Source organism: Phyllostomus hastatus, unplaced genomic scaffold, assembly GCF_019186645.2.
Source record: "Phyllostomus hastatus isolate PE091 unplaced genomic scaffold, TTU_PhHast_1.1 phas_contig_64, whole genome shotgun sequence".
NCBI classification, from domain to species: Eukaryota; Metazoa; Chordata; class Mammalia; order Chiroptera; family Phyllostomidae; genus Phyllostomus; species Phyllostomus hastatus.
In genome coordinates this window covers 176,436-197,013 of record NW_025333928.1, presented here as the reverse complement: position 1 = coordinate 197,013, position 20,578 = coordinate 176,436, and the positions used below count along the sequence as shown (strand labels likewise).

Here is a 20,578-nt window from a genome sequence, read left to right as displayed (position 1 = left end):
GACTGTTTCATGAAACTATGCCAAATAATACCAATGAAAACAATCTTAACAATAGCATTAGTTAACAACTTAAATGTGCTTTTCACATGGTATGCATTTTACATGCATTATCTTAACAAAGCCTCATAATAATCTTAAGACAGAGGTATACTTTCCCCATTTTACAGATGAGAAATTGAGGTACAGGAGGGATAAATAATTTTTCCAAAGTCTTACAACATGAAAGAAGCTTAGCCAGGACAAAAACAAGATTTCTAAGTAGTTGTAATAAAGGAAGGCAGAGTAGCCAAACACAAGGAGAATGGCAGACTAAATCTCAGTTGTGGAAATGGACATTTATGAAAGTTGAATGAGCTGCTTTTACTAGAAGAGGAAATTCAGGTAAAGGAGTAAGCAAAAACACTTCAAACAGAGTACAAGGCAGACAGAAGGGAGCCTTGAATGTTAATCCAAGCAGCAAATACTTTGTCTATTCTTTGTTTGGACAGAAGGTAGAGTCAGAAGACAGGCTTGGCAATTCTATAGTTGTAGGGATTTTTTAAGGCTAATCTGCTCACACACAGAAGAGAGAGAGCCCAGAGGCAGGGAGGCCAGTCTGTGGCTATCTGCTGCAGCTCAAAAGAACAATGGGGTGTTTTTCAGGTGTTCCTCAACTTCCCAGGAGCACACAGCCTCATGTCTACTTCCCAATATCACCACAGGCATTGAGAGAGACTAACACCCCCACCCATCTCTTCCCATAGGCTCTGTGGTACTTCCACATCTGTGTTAGCCAACAACCCCCCTTGGGAAACATGAAGATTTTTTCCCTCTACCAAGCATTCAGATTCATCTGGCTCGCCAAACCAGCTGGCCGGCACTTCCATAGAGATCACCAGCTTCAGGTGCCGCTGAATCTTGCTGACTGTGAAGCCATCAATCGCTGTGAGAGACAATTGCCCAAGAACTTTAACTTTGCAGGAGATGTGCTGGACCAGTGGTCCCAAAAGGAAAAGGTATAAAATGATTGGCTTCAGGTGCTTGGTATACTTTCCCTTTCCTTGTTCTGGGGTCCACTTGTCATTCTTAATTCAATTCTTGATTTCCTTTCTTTTCTGACTGCCCTATTCTCTCCTCAGGGAATATGTTTGAAGCTTAGCTATGCATGGGTGTCTTTCTCCAAAGCCTCCTCAACCCCCTTCAACATGGTTACTCAGTCATACCTCTTTTCCTTCATTTTTCTCCAAGCTCTTTGCTCTCCACTCATTTGCTTGAGCTTGTCACAGGCTTATCCAAAAAAAACAGTAATCTGATCTTTGGTTTTATGAATAGTTTTCATTGGAGTAATTAGAAGAGAATTAGAGGTTGAGAAAAACAAAGCAACAATTCTTACAGGGTATCTGAAGTGTAGCCTCAGTTCAAGGTCTGTGCTTCCTGACCCCCATGCCATGGCAGACACTGAGCTGAACACTTTACCTAATGGTGCTTACCAAACACACTGCAAGAACCTGTGATTCAGAAAATGGTGTTAAGTACTACATATACAAGGTATGAAACAGTGCCAAGTTTCATACCTTGGCATTGTTTCAGTTCTTCCTTTTAGAAGAAAGATTCTTTCTTTCAATCCATTAAGTTTTAACAGTACTCTAACACTTGCTAAACTCTTTTGAGCAGAGAGAGTAGGTAAAATATAATAATTTGTAGATAAAATTTAATTGCACACTGTGTTTTCAATGTACTTATTTTACAGTAAACTCTTTTTAGCAGGTGGTAGTGATTTCCAATATGGTGGTGATTAAACACATTTTCTGTTTTAAGAAAATGTACAAGTAAAAGTGAGTTGATGTAAATAAAAATACAAAGAACAATAGCACAAATGTAAACAAATTTGGCAAACATTAGTGATGCTCAAATGACTAAAGATTGAGAAATACTGACCTATATTATTTCATCAAATCCCCATAACCACATAGGTGTTGCAGATAAGGAACTTGACCTTGCAGAAGTTAAGCTACTTACAAAGGTACCTGAGCCAACCCCTGACCTTATGGAGCTCACATCTGTAGGGAAAGGATGCATCGGTGATACAAGAAAGTAAAGTGGAGTCCCTGGGAATATGAGCATGATGCTGCAGAACACAGAGAAGTCAGTGGGCAAAGAGGAGGCTAAGAAAGGCTTCACAGAGGGTGATGTGGAAGTTGGGCTTTGAAATCTTTTCCAACCAGGGAAGGTAAAATGAGCATTTCAGATAGCAAAAGGAATAGGGAGTAATCCCCCCAACCCAGGTAATGTATACGGTGGGGGCTTTGCAGCATATATCACTTGCTTTATAAAATTATGAGTGATAAATTTCCTCCAGAAATCAAGCAATCATTCTGATGCCTATTCCCACCCCCACGGCCCTCCACCCTGCTCCCTGTTATCTATGAAACCCACACTCTCAGCCTTTTGGATATAAATACCCAAAAGTTCCTAATCAACCTAATAAAGTTCCTAGTCAATCTAATAATGTCCTTAATCAACCTTAGACATCAATTAGGGTTATTTGGATAGTGTAAAATTTAACTTAAGCAAGGAAGAAGTTTATTGGAAAGATATCAGAGAGCTCAAAAATAGGGTTGCAAGCTGGCACTGTCAGTCCCAGCAAGGACAAAAGCTAGGCCAGCTCCCTGAGGATGCATAAGCACCAAGAGCTGATAGGTCCAGGAGAGATCTGGTTGGCCTGACTTGGGTCACATGCCCACCCACTGGTCAGGGAAGGGAGAGCACTCGGGTGTGATGTTTCACCAAGACTACATTCAGTAGGAGAAGAGTAGTTCCTTCAAAGACAATCTGGGGTGCTGTTACTTGAATCCATAGGCACAGGTAATGAAAGGAAGCAATGGTAGATTCCCCATCTACTTGGTGACCATAAGCTTTCTTCTCTCCTTCCATGTGCCTATGGCCAGACAGGAGAGAGACCAGCCAACCCAGCCCTTTGGTGGGTGAATGGCAAAGGGAACGAGGTGAAATGGACCTTTGGAGAACTGGGCACCTTGTCCCGAAAGGCTGCCAATGTGCTCATCGAGCCCTGTGGCCTAAAGAGAGGAGACAGAGTGGCCATCATTCTGCCCCGAATCCCCGAGTGGTGGCTGGTCAACGTGGCTTGTATGCGAACAGGTCAGTGTACATATTTAACCTTTGTAAGTCAGGCAGAAACAGAGAGAAGCAAAAGTTGAGGTTCTGACTAGTTAGTTCTGACTAGAAGCTATGCTTACAAATGACAGCAAAATCAGAGTTGAAATTAAGAACAATCATGATGTGATAATAATTTCAAAACTACCTTAAAATGTAGATAGTATTATGATGCTCATTTTTCAAAAGAGGAAACTGAGGTTCAGAGAGGTTAATAACTTGCCAAAAGTCATACAGCTCAAAAGCTATGCAGTTGGGATTTAAGCACTAAGTTCTGTAAAATCAAGTATGGGTACCAATGCCTCTTTGCAAAGCTAGATAGTGATGTGTTTATCCAGGTGATGCAGCAGTTACTTCTCTGCATATATTTGGATTCTCCCTTATATGAAAATACAAAAGGAAGAAAAGGCATTTTAGAATGCAAGAACTTATAAAAATATGACTGTGGACCCAGTTGGAAAACTTCCACCTCTTCCCAGACAAAAAGATGAATATACTTACTGACACATTTTCTCCCAAAGTAGTGATTTATAATGTACCCTCAATTTCCAAAGGATTCTTTTCTCCTCTGGCACAGAGGTCAGCAAAAGCCATGGCCTACAGATTGGCTATCTATTTTTGAAATAAAGTTTTAAGGTTTTATTGGAATACAATCATGCTTATTCATTTACACATTGCTTATGGCTCTTTTTGTTCTATAAACAGTGGGATTGTTAATCGAGACAGAGATGGTATGACTCACAAAGCCTAAAATATTTACTATCTGGTCCCTTACAGGAAAAGTTGGCCAAACCCTGCTCTAGAATTACAACAAAAGTGCTCACAAAATAAAAAAAATAAAATAAGAATATACTTCTGTAGAAAACATAAAGATATCTATTGCAATAGGGTCAAAAATAGAAAAAAAAGTGGAAACAACTATATAAAGATGATCAAATAAATTATAACTTTCCCAAGAATAAACTTTAGTGGAGTTGTGTTTATTGCTAATTGAAATTATGATGCTTCAATTTGATGGATATCATTAAAAGACAATTATAAGGATATCTCGATGGTGTTAAAAATGCTCTTATGGCCCATGTTAAATCAAAACAGCAATATATAAAATTTATTTCACATTCACTATAGAAAGGAATTTGCAAAAAAGTAAAACCAATTTTGGGTTGGAAGGAGTTAAAGGTAGTTTATTTGTCATAAAAATGTATTTAATAATACTTAACATGATTTATGCAATTTGTGAAATGTGAAGATTAAAAATAAACATCCAAGCTGAATAGTCAAAACCATTCAATTAATTAGATGTTAAGCAAGCAGCTGGGGAATGTTTTCTAATTCAAAATTATTAGGGCTTCTGAGTGAATATGGAGGTGCTTGTACCATATGACAAAATATTTTGGTTTTGCTATAAAGTCCATGCAGTCTACAATCCAACAGAAGACAATCTCCTCCTTTACCTACAAGCCAGCTACCTATCCACTGAACCCATTCGTGCCACAAATCTACCAATAGTCCTAATAATTTCTAAGCTGATAAGAACAAGTGGTTTGCAAAATAAATAATCTTATATTTTTATATTGAGTGAACAATCTGAGATCCTCTAAGGTGTTTTCTTAGTTAACTTCCTTATCATCACATATTTATTTGTTTTCTCAAGAAAGGATGATATCTAAGAAATTTTAAAATATATTTTATAAACAAAGTCTCCTGGGAACAACAGTTTTGCTACCTCAGGGTACTCTCCCCTTTCTAGGGCTTGTCTTCATGCCAGGAACAACACAGCTGACTGCAAAAGACATCCTCTATCGGATACAAGCATCCAAGGCCAAGTGCCTTGTGGCCAGTGAGGAGGTGGCCCCAGCAGTAGAGTCCATCATGTCAGAGTGTCCTGATTTGAAGACCAAACTCCTGGTGTCTCCACACAGCCGTAAGGGGTGGCTCAGCTTTCAGGAGTTATTTCAGTGAGTATTTCCCCTGCCCCATGTCAGAAGCGGAAATAACATCACAGCTACAATTCAGAGTACCCTTGCCTCCATGGACTCAGCAATACTGGGCTGATCTGGTATCCTTCCCAGAAAAGTATCACCTAATGAAAGGTTTTAAGAACAGAAGGAAGGAATGCAGCTCTGCTTCCATTGCCCTATGTCCCACCTCGGCCTGTGGTGAGCACCCTGCATGATAGTTTCTCTCTAACTTGTGGACCACTCTCCTTGCCTTTACTCCCTCTGGCCATCCACTTATTCCTCAAACACGCCCTACTTCAGAGCCTCTGTACCTGCTGTTTCTCTGCCTGGAATGCTCTTCCCTAATCCTTCCCTTCAGATTTCAGCTTGAATATTTTCCCTTAGTGAGGCTGTCTATGGCCACCACATCTAGAGCATAATTCCAAGCCACTCTGGACTTTGTGTGCTGTTGTTTTATTCATAGCCCTCAACACTATCTGAATATCATGCCCAGTCACTTGTTCCTTATTTATTGGTTTTCTCCTGTACCACAGGGATTGGAAAATTAGAGCCCATGGGCCAATTCTGGCAAGGCACCTGCTTTGTGAGTAAAGTTTTATTGGAACACAGTCACACCCATTTGTTTAAATGTTGTCTATGGCTGCTTTCATCTTACAAGAACTGGGTTGAGTAGATGCAACAGAGATCACAAGGCCCACAAAGTCTATGATATTGACTCTCTGGTCCATTACAGAAAAAGTTTGCTAGTCCCTGTCCTAGACTGTAAGCTCCAAAAAAGCAGAGGCCCTGCTTATTTAGTAGATCACTCTCTCCCCAGTCCCTACCATAAATTTGGTGCTTTAAAAATATTTACCCAATGAATCAACAAAACAGATCACTTAACCTCAGTATTCTTTGTATGTAAAATGGGGATGATTATTCTGCATATATCAAGGAGTAATGCAGTATAAAATCAGCTAATATGTGAGAAAGTGCTTCCTAAATTATAAGAAAGCAAAATGTTACTAAATGGTATGATCCTTCAAATAGCTGTTAAATAGCCTATGTTTTTTTAAAAAATCTCCTGGAGAAGTTTATAGAAAAAAGACATGAAATCCCTACTGAATAGTAGAGCAATTTCCTTTGTGGGAATGAAATTTTATCCTACTAATTAATATAAACCAAATCCTACTAGCCAATATCAAAATTCTTTCCCAAGGGCCATGCCAGTGAATCCTGTTTGTGTCTTTTATAAACTATGTAATTTTGCATACATCAAGTAGCATCTCTGAGACTCTGTATCTTCTCCATAAAATGGCAATAAAGACAGCATCTCCCTCATGGGGTACAAAAGACCCACATGTGATAATGCATGGGAAGGGCTTAGCATGATGCCTGGCACAGAGTGTTCTGAGTAACTATAATTACTACCTCTATTATTTTAAAGTTAATGAAGTCCTTTAGCAGTGCAGTGGTTCCCTAAGGTAGTGATATCCAGATTATTTGAGTATCCATCTAGATTAGTAAAATATTTTAACATGCTCCCCTGACACATGTATATTTACTGATTTATAAATTATATGCATGTACATTTGTGTATTGTATCGAAATAGAAAATAAACATTTTAAAGGATTAACAAAAGAATACATATAGCTTGCAGTTTTGTTTTCCTCCCTGTCCCAGTTGTACTGCATACCCCATGGGCAGCAAGCATCCCTTGTCAGAGACTGCTCCTCCATCCTAAATAACTCTCCAACATTCTGCTGGGTCCCCAAGAAACCTTAAAGGTGCCACAAAATTGACAAAAGAAAAGGGTCTTTGAACTCATGTGAATTTAAAATTAAAATTTACAAATGTGTGGGGGGGTATTTTCAGGATAAACAGAATCCTCACTTCAAAAGAACTTTGGAGTATCATAATTCCAAAAGTGCCATGGACTTTCTCTAAAAACCAAGGAAAGGAGAGCTGTCATTGTCAACAGTTGGCCAGTCTTTCAGAAATTCACACACAGCAAGAATCAGATCTAATTTCACATTGTTGGAGTTAATCTTCTATTCAAGGAGTTCATTTTAAGACCTCTCACCCTCCTTCTGCCTCCCAAGGATAGAAGTCCATGAACAGTTTTCAGAATATTTATAATAGGATGCAGAGAATGACAAAATTATGGGCCAGACTGATGTTTCTCCCTTCCTATCCTAGTAAAAATGGCCCTTCCCTGTGGATCTAGAACCTTGAATTCTGGTCTTGAGTGGACCGGAATAGCTTGAGCAAAGATATGGGAGCAAAGATACAGAAGCAAAAACATCCTAAGGTGTGCAGGGGATGGGCAGTTATGAAGTCACAGTGGAAGCCAGAATATAGCCTCTCATATAAAGACCCCACATACATGCTAAATCTTTAACTTACACTACAATCAAAGAAAGCCATGATGAATTTTAAGAAGGGGAATGTCAAGGTCAGTTCTGAATTTTAAATAGATTTCTCTGAAAGCTGTATAGGAAATTAAGTTTAGAAGAGCCAAATTGGAATCAGGGAGACCATCTTGGAGTCTAATGTAGGGCAGAAACCATGAGGGTCTAAATCCAGGCTCTGATGAATTGGATGGACAGTAGGAGGCACACTAAAGAAGTGGCAAGACTCAGAGTTTGGACATTGAAGATGAAGAAAGGAGTTGAGCTGCTTTTTAACTTGGGTGACTGAGTGGGTGGCTACTATTAGCTGGAGAAAGAGTACAAAGTTGGACATATTGAGACTGAGGGGTCTGTGAATATCCAAATATCTAGCAAGTGGTAGATATGAGTCTCAGACTCAAGTAGATAAAGACAATTCTGGAAGTCATAAACATTTAATCAATTCTGAAAAATCCATGAAGACATAGCTCAAATATTCCATGAAAAAGAGACAAGTCAGATAATGGAACCACTGCTTGAAAATCTTGCCACTTACAGATGGTAGTATCTGTTCTTTTAGTAAAAGAAAAATGAAAAAGCCTTAAAGCTAAAGGTTTCTATACAGGTTTGAGAAGCATCCAAATAGGAGGTATTTTTTTTTTTGCTTTCACAGGTACCAGACACTGTGAAGAAATTCTCTTTCCTACCACCTAATACATACTATCTTCACTCTATTCATATATTGAATCAATACAATAGAAGAGGCAAGTTAGCAAGAAAAACAACATTAATATTTCATGAAACTACTTTTGACAATATAGCATATGTTTATATAATTAATCCTCACTGTTTTACAGTTTCAACGATAATTTTATTTATTTGTCATCAAGATGAACTAAAATGGTGTCCTTTACCTTATTTCCTACATCCCAGGAAATTAAAACTATTACATAAGAGTCTCAAAAATTTGGGAGCATTTTATCAGTTATCCACTAAGTAACAAAACATCCCAAAACTTAGTGGTGTAAAACAACAATCATTTTATTTGCTCATAACTCTGTGGGTTAGAAGTTTGTGCAGGCCTTGACAGAGGCAATTTGTCTCTGTTCCACATCTGCTTGACTGGGAATGTAGGATCCAAGTGTGTTCACTCACAAGTGTGAGGCTTTGGTGTTGGCTGCAGCACCTCACTTCTCCTGTACATGGCCTCTATCTCTAGTAGGACAGTCTGAACATTTTATGTAACAGCTATGTGTTCCTCCCAGTGAAAGTGGGAAAAAAAAAACAACAACAACTCTTGAAGACTAGGCTGAAGAGTCACAGAACTTCTGCCACACTCTACTGGTCCAACCAACTCATAAAGCCAGCCCAGTTTTTAAGAACAGAGGACATGCTTGTACAAGGATGGAAGGAATTGTTGGAGGTCTCTATGCAGACAGTGTTACACAGTGCTAACAGTCAGAATGCTTTTGAATTTAGCAATAGGAGACACAAGCAAAAGTGGCTTAAGCAATACAATAATTTTATTATACCACAAATAAGAAGTACAGAAGTAGAATGAGAGTTGGTTAATTTAGTGGCTTGATGAAGTTAGCAAGAATCCAGTCATTCATCTTTCTACCATGCCACCTTAGGTGTGTCTGCTAATTCCTCTCATGATCCTAGTATGGCTGGGTAGTTCCAGACACCATGCACTTTCACAGCAATATCTAAAATCCAGAGAACAAAATGGATGGGATAAAGGAAGGCAACATCCTTCCCTCCTGACTCTTTTTAGAACAAGGAAATATTTCCCATTCTCGCTGACCATAAGTGCATCATGTGGTCATCCATAAACCAGATTGGCTTAGATTAATGAAAATTAACTTTTGACCTCCCACTCCCAACCTCCCAGAGCTGTATAGGGAAGTTTCCTCACCTGAAGCACATGGCTACAAGATACCTGAACAAAATTAGAAGTTTACTGATGCAAGGAAGAAGGAAGGGATGCTATTTGGTAAGCAACTAACTGTGTCTGCCAGTGATATTGAAGATACTAAATAAAAAGTATTAAAAAGATTGATTCAAATGCCAAAAGATCTTCCTTTAAATCATAAAAGCTCCTGAAATGTAATAATAATTTACAAAGATTCAAAACTGATTTTTTTAAAGATTTAATTTTATTTATTTTTAGAGAGGGAAGGGAGGGAGAAAAAGAGAGAGAGAGAGAGAGAGAAACATCAATGTGTGGTTGCTGGGGTCATGGCCTGCAACCCAGAAATGTACCCTGACTGGGAATCAAACCTGCGACACTTTGGTTCACAGCCTGTGCTCAATCCACTGAGCTATGCCAGCCAGGGCAAAACTGATTTTAAAAAATTCATAGATTAAAAACGCACTTAGAAAAAATGTTTAAATAAATAAAATATACCTCTTTTTTTAATTGAAAGTGATCTTAGCTATCCCTTTGGCCTATGAGGAGATACACCCTAAAAAAAGAGAGGTGAGCCCTGACTAGTGTGACTAGGTTGGATGGGCATCATCCCACAAAGTGAAAGGTCATCAGTTTGATTCCTGGTCAGGGCATAAGCCTGGGTTGTGGGTGCTGTCTCCAATCAGGGTGTATATGAGAGGCAATGTTGTTTCTCTCTCACACTGATGTTTTTCTTCTTCTCTTTCTCCTGCCTTTTCCCTCTCTCTAAAAAATAAATAAATAAAAATCTTTTGAGAGAAAGAGAGAAGAGAGGTGAGCTGTTAAACCTTAGTACTGATGTGCAAAGTCCCTCTAAGATTTCATAAGGAAATTCCACTTAGGGAGGCTTTGGATTAGGTTCTGTTTTCATAACTATCTTTCATGTCAAGAGGGCATAAGCAGCAGAACAAAAGAAACACCAGTTGAACTGATCTGCCATCTTCAGCCCCCATTTGGCGATCCATATTTTACAGGTCTGCCTCTGCAGAGCACACCTGTGTGGAGACAGAAAGTCAAGAGCCGATGGCCATTTATTTCACCAGTGGGACCACAGGTTCTCCTAAGATGGCCCAGCACTCTCAGAGCAGCCTTGGAATTGGGTATACTCTCTGTGGAAGGTAGGGAAAAAAACTGTGTTTTGGCTAAATTCTTTCCTCAGCTGTTAACATCTGTATCTAGCCATCTAAATGACACCTCTACTTGCATCACTACCAGACATCTCCCATGCAACATCTAGAAAACAAAACTCTTGATGTCCTCGCCCAGCCTTAGCTCAGCACATGGCACAAGCTCACTAACTGATCAAGCAAGAACTTAGGAATCAACCTTGAATAAACCCCCACGAGAGCATGTCTGGCTCCTTCTCTTCACTACCTGGTAGATTCACGTACCCTGAAAAGTCTTCCTGGATATCCCCAAACTATCACATTACCTTGTTTTATTTTCCTCATAGCAGTTATCACTATTTAAAATTACAACATCAATTTACATATTAATTCACTTTATTGTGTGCTTATTCACTATTGAGCTCCCTAAAATGAGAATGTATCTGGTCTATGTTGCTCACTATCCTAGGTAGAACAGTGCCTAGCATATAATATTTGCTGAATAAATATTTGTTGCATCAAAGGACAAACTCAGAAAATTATGCCAAACCCAGCCTCCCACTCCACTCTCAGACTACCTAGGATTTTGAAAAAGTTTTCTAACAAAAGTGGGAAATAGAGTCACTCATGCTGCCTTGAGGCTTCCTTTGACCCTGTTCTATAGCCATTGAGGTTCCAGCCAGTCCTCAAAGGCACCAGTTTGATTGCTTTCCTGGCTGTTTTGTTTTGTTTTTGTCTGTCTGTTGCTTCCTCCATATCATTTAGGTATTGGCTAGATCTGAAGTCGTCAGATATCATATGGAACATGTCCGACACTGGCTGGGTCAAAGCTGCCATTGGCAGTGTGTTTTCTTCCTGGCTTCATGGAGCCTGTGTCTTTGTGCATCAGATGGCCCAGTTTGACACTAATACCTTCCTAGATGTAAGTCATAACTTCTGGCTACATTTCTCCCTTGTTTCCCCGCAAACCACAGAGAGATGAATCCTTAGACCAAAGGACTTCTTGGACTTATGGAAATCATCCCTTTTTAAGACCTAGATTCTTCAGGGCTTTTGAATGTACCTCTGCTTCAAATTGTTAAGGATTTGCTAATGTCGCTATATCTGTACCGACTGAGGAATCTAATTCTAAATAACAAATTAGAAGTGTCCAGTCTAAACAAATCTGATTAGTGAAACAAGACAATATCTGGTAAATCTGAAACCCTGTGTGGAGGAAACTGAAGGTGGATTCACCTTTCTGCCAGAGCAGCTCATTCTCCCCATGAGAAGCTCTGTTAATTCTCAGAACTCAACATTATTCTTGAAACCAAGCATGTTCCCCCTTCTCAGCCAAAGACAGCTAGATATCAAATGGCTCCAATTTCTTTAGCTTTTAGAAAAATGGGATTCAGCCCAATTATTTTCAACCATGCAACATCAATTAAGTTTAACAAAATACATATCATTAAATAAATACTACACTTGTCTGTCCATAAAAGCTATCCTCATCCTGTTATTTTGCTAAGTGGCCTGACAAGATGTCCTGACATCTTAACAGAAATGTCAGGTAACATAAGAACTGGAATCTCTATTTCAGGCTTTTAAAGTTCCCTAAAGCAGATGAGTTAACACTGTAGCTTCAAAATGTACATTTGTAAAATAAGTATCCTTTTATAAAATATGTAATATTTTATACTTAATTTTTTTATTTTAAGGTACCTCTAAACATTGAATTTACTATTATGTTAGGTAAGAGATATTAACATTATATTGTTAATACCAATTAATATATAAATGTAATGATATATTCTTATATTATTACTCTTATTTAGTATAATATATATTAAAATAAGAATACAATTTTATAAACATAATGCATATTTTAATTACTATAAAATGTTTATGGATTCACACTATTCTTAGTTATAGACACTACACTAATTGAAAATAGTTGGAATCTAGGGAGCAAGTACACACAGTAGAAATTCTTGTTTACAGATCAAGAGTTAACTTGGCCTATGATAATCCAGAAAACCTAGACATGCAGTCTTAGAATGATCTCTCATATGCTTAAATTTAACACACACTGTTGATTCATTATGTAATATAGTAGAATCTGTCTAGAAAAAAGAGCTCTAAAACATTATTTCTCCAGATTTAAGATGCCTTCGATTTTAAAGAGTTAGAAGTATAATGAGTCCTGCGAATCTTAATTAATAAAAGGCATGAAAAGTGCCTTATTTATGCATTTCATCAATCTACTCAAAAGGACTAAAATCTTTTATAGAAACAGTGTTTGAAAGGTTTTGGTAGAGCAGCGTATATAGAGTTAGAGTCAGTACTATCCAGTAGTCAGTACTTCAAAATTCCACCATGATAGGTAATTTGCAGCCCCAAAGTAGAATAAGCTAGTTGAAACTTTAGGGTAGCTCTCAAATTCAACAATTCACTTTTTGTTAATTTTGACTGTGTATGCCTAATACTGTAACATATACATATTCCTTCTAATATATTGAAAATTCCCAATAGGCAAACAGTCATGGATGACAACTAATAAGTATTTGCTTTCTTATCCCTATGAGATGGGTACATATTAAAATAAAAGAGAATCTGGGGTTGTAGACATCAGCTCTAGTAATGGCCTTTAATGAGCTACTTTTGACACCTGTGTCTTTCTATTATACAGACGCTTACCACTTACCCCATCACAATCCTGTGCAGTGCTCCCACTGTGTACCGGATGCTTGTGCAAAAAGACCTAAAGAGGTACATGAGCAGAAATCTTCATTTGAACTATAAACAAAAGCTATACTGGGAGAAAATAATATTCTGTGCCCTGGGGGGCCATCCTGTGCATTGTATGATGTTGAGCAGCAATATATCTATTAGATGCCAGTAGCACCTCCCTCTCTACCAGGTGTGATGATCAAAAATGTCTCCAGATATTTCCTAAAGTCTCCAGGGGTGGGGAAGGAGGCAAAATTCTCCCCAGTTTAAGAATAACAGAGATAGCCTCTGAACATTTTCTAGGGAAAACCTGAGTCCTATAGTTCCAGAACTCCCACCACCTCCCTCTCCACAAAAAACAAGCATAATGCATTTATACTGCCTTGAAGAGAAACTAATGAAGTCTTATCATTTGAAGATTCTATTCAATTTGGCTAAGTCACCTCAATATCCAGTAGAGTTTCAATGTATTTTGAGTCATATACACTGAATACATGAGAGAAAGAAGAAGCAGTTTAAATAGTGAATGCAGGCTCACCCACTCTCTGTTCCCCCAAAGTGTGGAGACCCAGCAGGGAGAGCACTGTGAGAGACAGAATAAAGCAGCTATGAATCTTCTCTCATCCTAGTCAGTGTCAATTCCTTTGTAGCCCTCAAATGTGAGCACCCTGGTCACATTTCAAGAGTAATTCAAGGGCTACTTAAAGGCTATTTTGAATAGGCAGTATTCATGCCCTACCACACCCTCTGATCCAGTTAGGACCTTACTGTATCAGAGTAAGGCTGTTCCAACCTTTCTCACCTGAGGCCTGTGGTTAAAAACTCAAGCTCCAAAGTCGAAAATGCAAGACTCTGCTACTTACTAACAGTGTGACTTTGGACACTCATGATGACCTTGATAAGCTTCCCTGAACTCCATCCATAAGAGGATTAAGAGCACCTCATGGGATTATGGTGAGAATTCAGTGTAAGCAGAATGCTTGGTGAGGCACCTCACAAGTGCTAAATGTACACACAGCACAGAGTATCCAGCTCAGCCCTTTACTGTGAGGCCTTGTGGAAGTTCTTTAACTTCTCTCAGCTTCAGTTTCCTCACCTGTAAAGTGAGGAAAGTGAGGATTATGAGAATGCTCCTAAAGCTCTTACAACATAGTAAATGCTCAACTAATGTTAGCTATTAAAATATCACTTGTAAGTGCTTAATATCATTATCAGCATTTTCTCCTACCTTTTCTCCTTTTTAATAACCTGCTAAAATGTAAGCTCTGTCAGAAAACTCTGTTTTAATCACTAGCATGCCTGGAACAATGTCTGACAAGATTGGACATGCTCAACAAATATTTCTTAAGTAACCCTCCTGAGACTTTCCTCTCCTAGCTCATTTGCTTGTTGCTACAACATCCCAATTATCTTGTAGTGAAAGCCACTCAGATTTCTCCCCTAAAGACCCACACAACTCTGTCTCTCAAGATATAAATTCAAGAAGCTGCGGCACTGCTTGACAGGAGGGGAGCCGCTCAACCCAGAGGTGCGGGAACAGTGGAAGGGGCAGACTGGGCTGGAACTGTACGAGGGCTATGGACAGACGGAAGTGGTATGTTTAATGGGCAAAGCCTTTTAACCCCAGGACTGTCAACTGTCTCCAAGTGTCTCCATCATGCTCTAAATTTTTAGGGAGCTTCTCAGGATACTTTACCTTGCCAGTAGTCACCAAAACCTCTGAATTACCTAATTAGGTTTTGCTGGAGGGGAATTATGACTATTCCTTAGTCTTCCTGTTTCCTCCCCACAAAGGAGAAGTTACAGAGAGGTTTGGGATTGGAGAGGTTCAGAATTGTGCAGCTCATCTTTCCATTACACTGGGAAGGACCCCAGAGAGCCCCAGTAAGAAATGTATTCCAAGGTGCACTTAATGGCACCCTTGGCCTACAAGAGTGATCTTCAAACTGTGGGTCTCAAGCCAGCAGTATTAGCAGCCTGTGAGAATTTGGTAGGCATACAGATTTTCAGAACCTCCCTCCCCAGGCCTACTGAGTTAGAAACTCTGGGATAAGGCCCAGCAATCTATTTTAACAAAGTTATTCTGATAAACATTCAAGTTTGAGAACCACTGGTCTAAAATATTTCAGAATATGAGCATATGAGCTTACATACTGAGAAAATTGGTCAAAACTGAATCCCAAGTTTCATTGTCATAATAAAATTGCTATTGAATATAAATGTTTATATATTTATGTTAAACATGCCCTCCCAATAGGGAATAATTTGTGCCAATCAGAAAGGACAAGAAATTAAACCAGGCTCGATGGGGAAGGGAGTACCACCCTACAATGTCCAGGTGGGTAACATATGCCTGGCTCAATAAAGAATGCTTTATATAGTTTTCTGCTATTCATTATATAACTATTTATAACCCATTTTCATTTTGTGAAAACTTAAGGAACCTGCATTGATTCTTTCATATTAGGTTATAGATGAAAATGGCAACATCCTACCACCTGGAAAAGAAGGAGAAATTGCCCTCAGACTACAGTCTACACGGCCCTTCTGTTTCTTCTCAGAATATGTGGTAAAAGAATGTCGAATGTGCTATTTATACTTTAATGAAAAAAGTGGTATAGGAAGTCACACAGATTTGGGTCCAAATTTCATACCCATCATGTTTTGCTCTGTAACCTTGGGCAAGTCACAACATCCAAGTCTATCTCAACTGTAAAAAAGGGATAATATCTGAGTTTTTGTAAAGATTAAATTCTATGTTAGAAACAGGTTGCAGTGGTTGTCCTCACACCTGAGCAGGCTCCTGGGGAGATGGTGTTATATAGGGCACTAGAAGTGAAAGATTTACTTTTTATTATACTCTCAGGTCTTTTGTTTTCTGTACTATAAATTACCTTTTTAAAAAAATCAATTTCTTTTAGAAATAGAATGTGCAGTGTACTAGTCACTTCATGGGTGCCATACCTCTTTCCTTTTTTAAAAATCCTCACCTGAGGATATATTTATTGATTTTTTTTTTGAGAGAGAGAGAGAGGAAGGGAGAAACATTGATGTGAGAAACATCAATTGGTTGCTCCCCTCCCATATGCACCCTGACCAGGGATCAAACCCATCTTGGTATGTGCCCTGACTGGGAATCAAACCCATAAACTTTTGGTATATGGATGCCACTCCAACTGAGCCACCCAGCAAAGGCCATACCCCTTTTTATATTCAGGTCAAATTAATTCCCTATGTCATCTTTTGATTTCTAGGACAACCCAGATAAAACTACAGCAACAATAAGAGGGGATTTTTATGTGACCGGAGACAGAGGTGTGATGGATAGCGATGGGTATTTCTGGTTTGTCGGCAGAGCTGATGATGTCATCATATCCTCTGGGTTCGTACATTAACCACTGTTAGAAAGTAACAACTTGCCAGAAGAGATCTCTGACTTGGTGGTGTAGTGATCTAATCCCTCTTTTTTTCTAGTTACCGTATTGGGCCATTTGAAGTTGAGAGTGCACTGATTGAGCACCCAGCAGTTGTTGAATCGGCTGTTGTCAGCAGTCCAGACCCAATCAGAGGAGAGGTAGCTTGAATGTCACTAATTAAAGTAGCCATTTTATATTTTCAAGTTCTGTCCTTGTGGCCACTCTGAAGAGTGAATCAAGAGTAATTATGTAATTCTTATTATGAAGCATACATGTGGCAAAAATGTACACTGGCAATCAACTTTACACACGAATTGTGTAAAAAACATAGTATCCCAAAGGGGATGTATTATGATTGTTTTGGTGGCAAGTGACAAAAATTCAACTCAAACTGACTTAAGTTTACAAAAAAAGGAATGTATCATTTCACCCATTAGTGAGGTCTACAGGTACAGCTACATTCAAGGGTTCACTCAAAGTTGGCAAAACTTAGTCTCTCCATTTAGTAGCTCTTCTGTTATGTTCTATCCATTTGGAAGGTTATTCCTACTTCACAGCAACCAACTCCAGATGTGCAAGCTTCACAACCCCAGAGAGACAGCTTTCTTTCCAAGTTTCAAGCAATTCCCAGAATAGCATTTGCCTATCTTGGATCACATCTCTAACCAATGTGATCTGGGGAATGCTATATGCTGACTGGCCAGAACTGGATCATATGCTGGTTATTGGAAGTAGGAGTCAATGTCAATTCTGCCAGGAAGAAGTTAGGGTAATCCTCCACAAGAAAGTCAGGGTACTGTTATAAAAGAAAAAAAAAAAAGATAACATATACTGCATAAACAAAAGCTGCAGGTATTACTGTATGTACTATTGTCATGAACTAAGAATACATTTTCTCACAGAAACAATGCAAACAGGAGACTGACCATGTTGTCAAACAAGTCCCACAAGCCTCCTCAGGACTGATGAAATGAAATTTGGGGAATGAGCCCTGGCTGGCGTAGCTCAGTGGATTGAGTGCAGGCTGCGAACCAAAGTGTCGCAGGTTCAATTCCCAGTACGGGCACATGCCTGGGTTGCAGGCCAGGGCCCCCAGCAACTGCACATTGATGTTTCTCTCTCTCTCTCTTTCTCCCTCCCTTCCCTCTCTAAAAATAAATAAATAAAATCTTTTAAAAAATAGTGTAAAAGAAAACTGAGATTTAAAAAACTATCTTTAAAAAAAAAAGAAAGAAATTTGGGGAATGAGAGCAATACTTTAGCTATAGGAGGAAGCTATATAGCATGGAGGGAAAAAGATCCCTTTCCTCATAGAAGTCCCTACAGACTCAGCAAGTGGAAAATTTTCAAAAACAATTGCCTATCAGTATCTTCCCACATCTCTCTCCCCCTCCTCTCATGCACCAGTGACCCTCTGCAGTGACCCCATGGATCCCACACTCAAACATCCTGTACTACTTCCCTGCTTAATAGAGTCCATTCTCCAAAATATTTTTCTCCTGCCACCATCTTTTCAATATAACTGATTTCAGCTGAACATCAAAAGTAAACACAAATTAAAATCAACATATGAATAATTTAAACTATACTTGCTAACCTCAGGAATTATCTAACTGATGGGTTTTAAATAGCATTACAAAGAGAAGCAAAAAATATCAGGCAAGATGTTTCTCTTCTCTCTCTCTCTGTCAAATCAATAAACATATCCTTAGGTGAAGATTAAAAAGAAAAAAGAAAGACCTTTCAAAGGTACATCAATCTTTCCTGAGATTCCATCTCCCATCATACACAATCCTCCTTTAGGCCTCCCCAAGCCCCTTTCAAACCACACATTCTCTAGCACCTCCATTTGTCACCCTATTACATGCTCCTAACAGTGCAAGTTTGATGGAGTAAGTGTTCATCTGCAAGCCAAGGACAGCCTGTGTAATAAAAAGGATGAGTCAGACTGAAATGTTAAATATATATGCAACATATAAATAAAACTCAACCCTCAGCTTTATTGAACCACTATACTCCTCACACTTACTAGCCACCATCTTCAATTAGATCTCAAAATCTCACTTGTACCCACCCAAGTTTTGTTCAGAGATTCAGAGATGATCACTGGTCATTTGCATTCATCATTTATTAACAAATCATGAGTACCTGTGTTCAGCATTGGTTCCCAACTCTTGATGTGTCTTAAAAACAAATGTATTAATATAAGTTCACTCTTCTCTTATAGGTAGTAAAGGCTTTTGTTGTCTTATCTGCACCCTTTAAATCATCCAACCCAGAGAAATTAACTCTTGAACTTCAGAATCATGTGAAAAAATCAACTGCACCTTACAAATATCCAAGAAAGGCAAGTATTTTGCCCAAAAATAAGTGTATGTGACCAAACCAGGGTCTAAGCTAGTAAGTACAATATATAGATTTTACTAGCTTTTGAATTTAGGGTGGCTCATTCTATACAGAAGATTATGTATTTCAACTTGTTTAGCCATAAGAATTTTGATTTAAAATATTTTATATTAGGATATTACAAATGCTTGATAAACTAGAAGTTTTGATCAACTCTGCAAAACTGAGTAACTACTAAAAGGCCTCACAGGACTAAATCAGACCACCTGAGAAAAATAATGGTGGCAAACTGTTTTTAAAGACAGTACATGATTCATCTACCATAGTACTCTTAGGCCATAATATGCTTATAACTTCAAAGTGCAGGCCTGTAAGTTTCCTGTGACCAAATTTAAGGCTCAGGACAAAATATCCAAACTGTGTTATCTTTCCTGGAACATTCTTCAAAAAGGGATTTAAGAATAATTCTACACACAGAAATGGCACTGTAATGTCCTTGCAATCCTAGAATCCTACTGGTTGATAATGATGAAAACACCATTTCAACTGGCATCATTTCAGCAGATAGTCAATATCAACCTATGAACTAGTTACATTTTCTCCACTAAATTCATTCAGTGACCAGTTGATTTTCAGAAAAGTGTGAGGATATTCTAAAATATAGTTAAGTCTTATCTCGAGGGAGTATAAGTCAAAGCAAAGCACAAGGAGAAAATAGTGTATACTTAAAATTACCTCTAAAACTCCTGCAGGACCTTCAGAACTCAGCTTTTAAAAGAGAGCTCAAAACCCTAGAATTAGCTATTACTCTGTGCATTTAGATGTGGCTTCTATTTGCCTGGGGCAATAGAGGCCTAGGTCTAGTTTGAACTGGGAGAAAGCAATGGAGTAAAAGATTACATTCTTTTAGAAAAGCATGAGTGAATGGTCACTTAAAAAAAACATAATGAAGCATCATTGTCATCTTTACTCTACAAACAAGTTTCTGGTGCCTCCCAAATTCAATCAGCTTAGGCTCAGACAATCCCCATAACTCTAAGTAAAACTAATGACAGGGTTTCATGAATACTTTCTCCTATTGTACTGACAGTGGAATAAGTAAAAATGAATCAAGTGTCTCATAATATGTTTTTGTTAATTAGGTGGAATTTGTTGAAAACCTCCCAAAGACAATCACTGGGAAAATCAAACGCAACATTTTGAGAAATCACGAATGGGGAAGAACATAGCCTAACAGGAAATTGAGTCATGAAGAACTTACGGAGTTACTTTCTTTTAGTCTGTTTCCTGACAACTCTTAAAATGTTTCAGATTTTTCCTGGTTGAAAACTCAACTGACTGCGTTTTGTAGTTAGTCAAAAAAATAAAAATAAAAATAATAAAAATACTTGGGAAGATAATTGTTATAATGACTAAACTGACAAAGGCAATGATTGTCTTGTAGGGTTTAAAATTGCAGGGGTCAAATGATTGCTTGTAAAAACAGTGGACAATGAATTTGTTTTGTGCTTGTTTAATTCAAAATAAAGATCAGAAGTATTCTACTAGAAATGTTCAAGACAGAAT

At 38.4% G+C, this 20,578-nt stretch overlaps 1 protein-coding gene across 1 annotated transcript; it reads left to right on the top strand.

The window, feature by feature from the left end:
• Nucleotides 1-779: 779 nt before the first annotated feature.
• LOC123825613 (acyl-coenzyme A synthetase ACSM4, mitochondrial) lies at nt 780-20,241 on the top strand. The gene is made up of 13 exons (XM_045849169.1): nt 780-995; nt 2,928-3,138; nt 4,904-5,111; nt 10,410-10,553; nt 11,307-11,463; nt 13,210-13,289; nt 14,721-14,844; nt 15,508-15,588; nt 15,718-15,819; nt 16,505-16,632; nt 16,725-16,824; nt 18,894-19,013; nt 20,155-20,241. Exons 1-13 carry the CDS (start codon nt 795-797, stop codon nt 20,239-20,241), a joined length of 1,743 nt encoding a protein of 580 aa, XP_045705125.1. The 5' UTR covers nt 780-794.
• The last annotated feature ends 337 nt before the right edge of the window (nt 20,242-20,578 follow it).

Bases quoted from the DNA above. Each gene is read 5' to 3' on its own strand.
- LOC123825613 (XM_045849169.1), top strand. From the start codon at position 795: ATGAAGATTTTTTCCCTCTACCAAGCATTCAGATTCATCTGGCTCGCC. The intron at 5,112-10,409 runs GTGAGTATTTCC...CATATTTTACAG, and splicing joins AGCTTTCAGGAGTTATTTCA to GTCTGCCTCTGCAGAGCACA. The intron at 19,014-20,154 runs GCAAGTATTTTG...TTTGTTAATTAG, and splicing joins CTTACAAATATCCAAGAAAG to GTGGAATTTGTTGAAAACCT.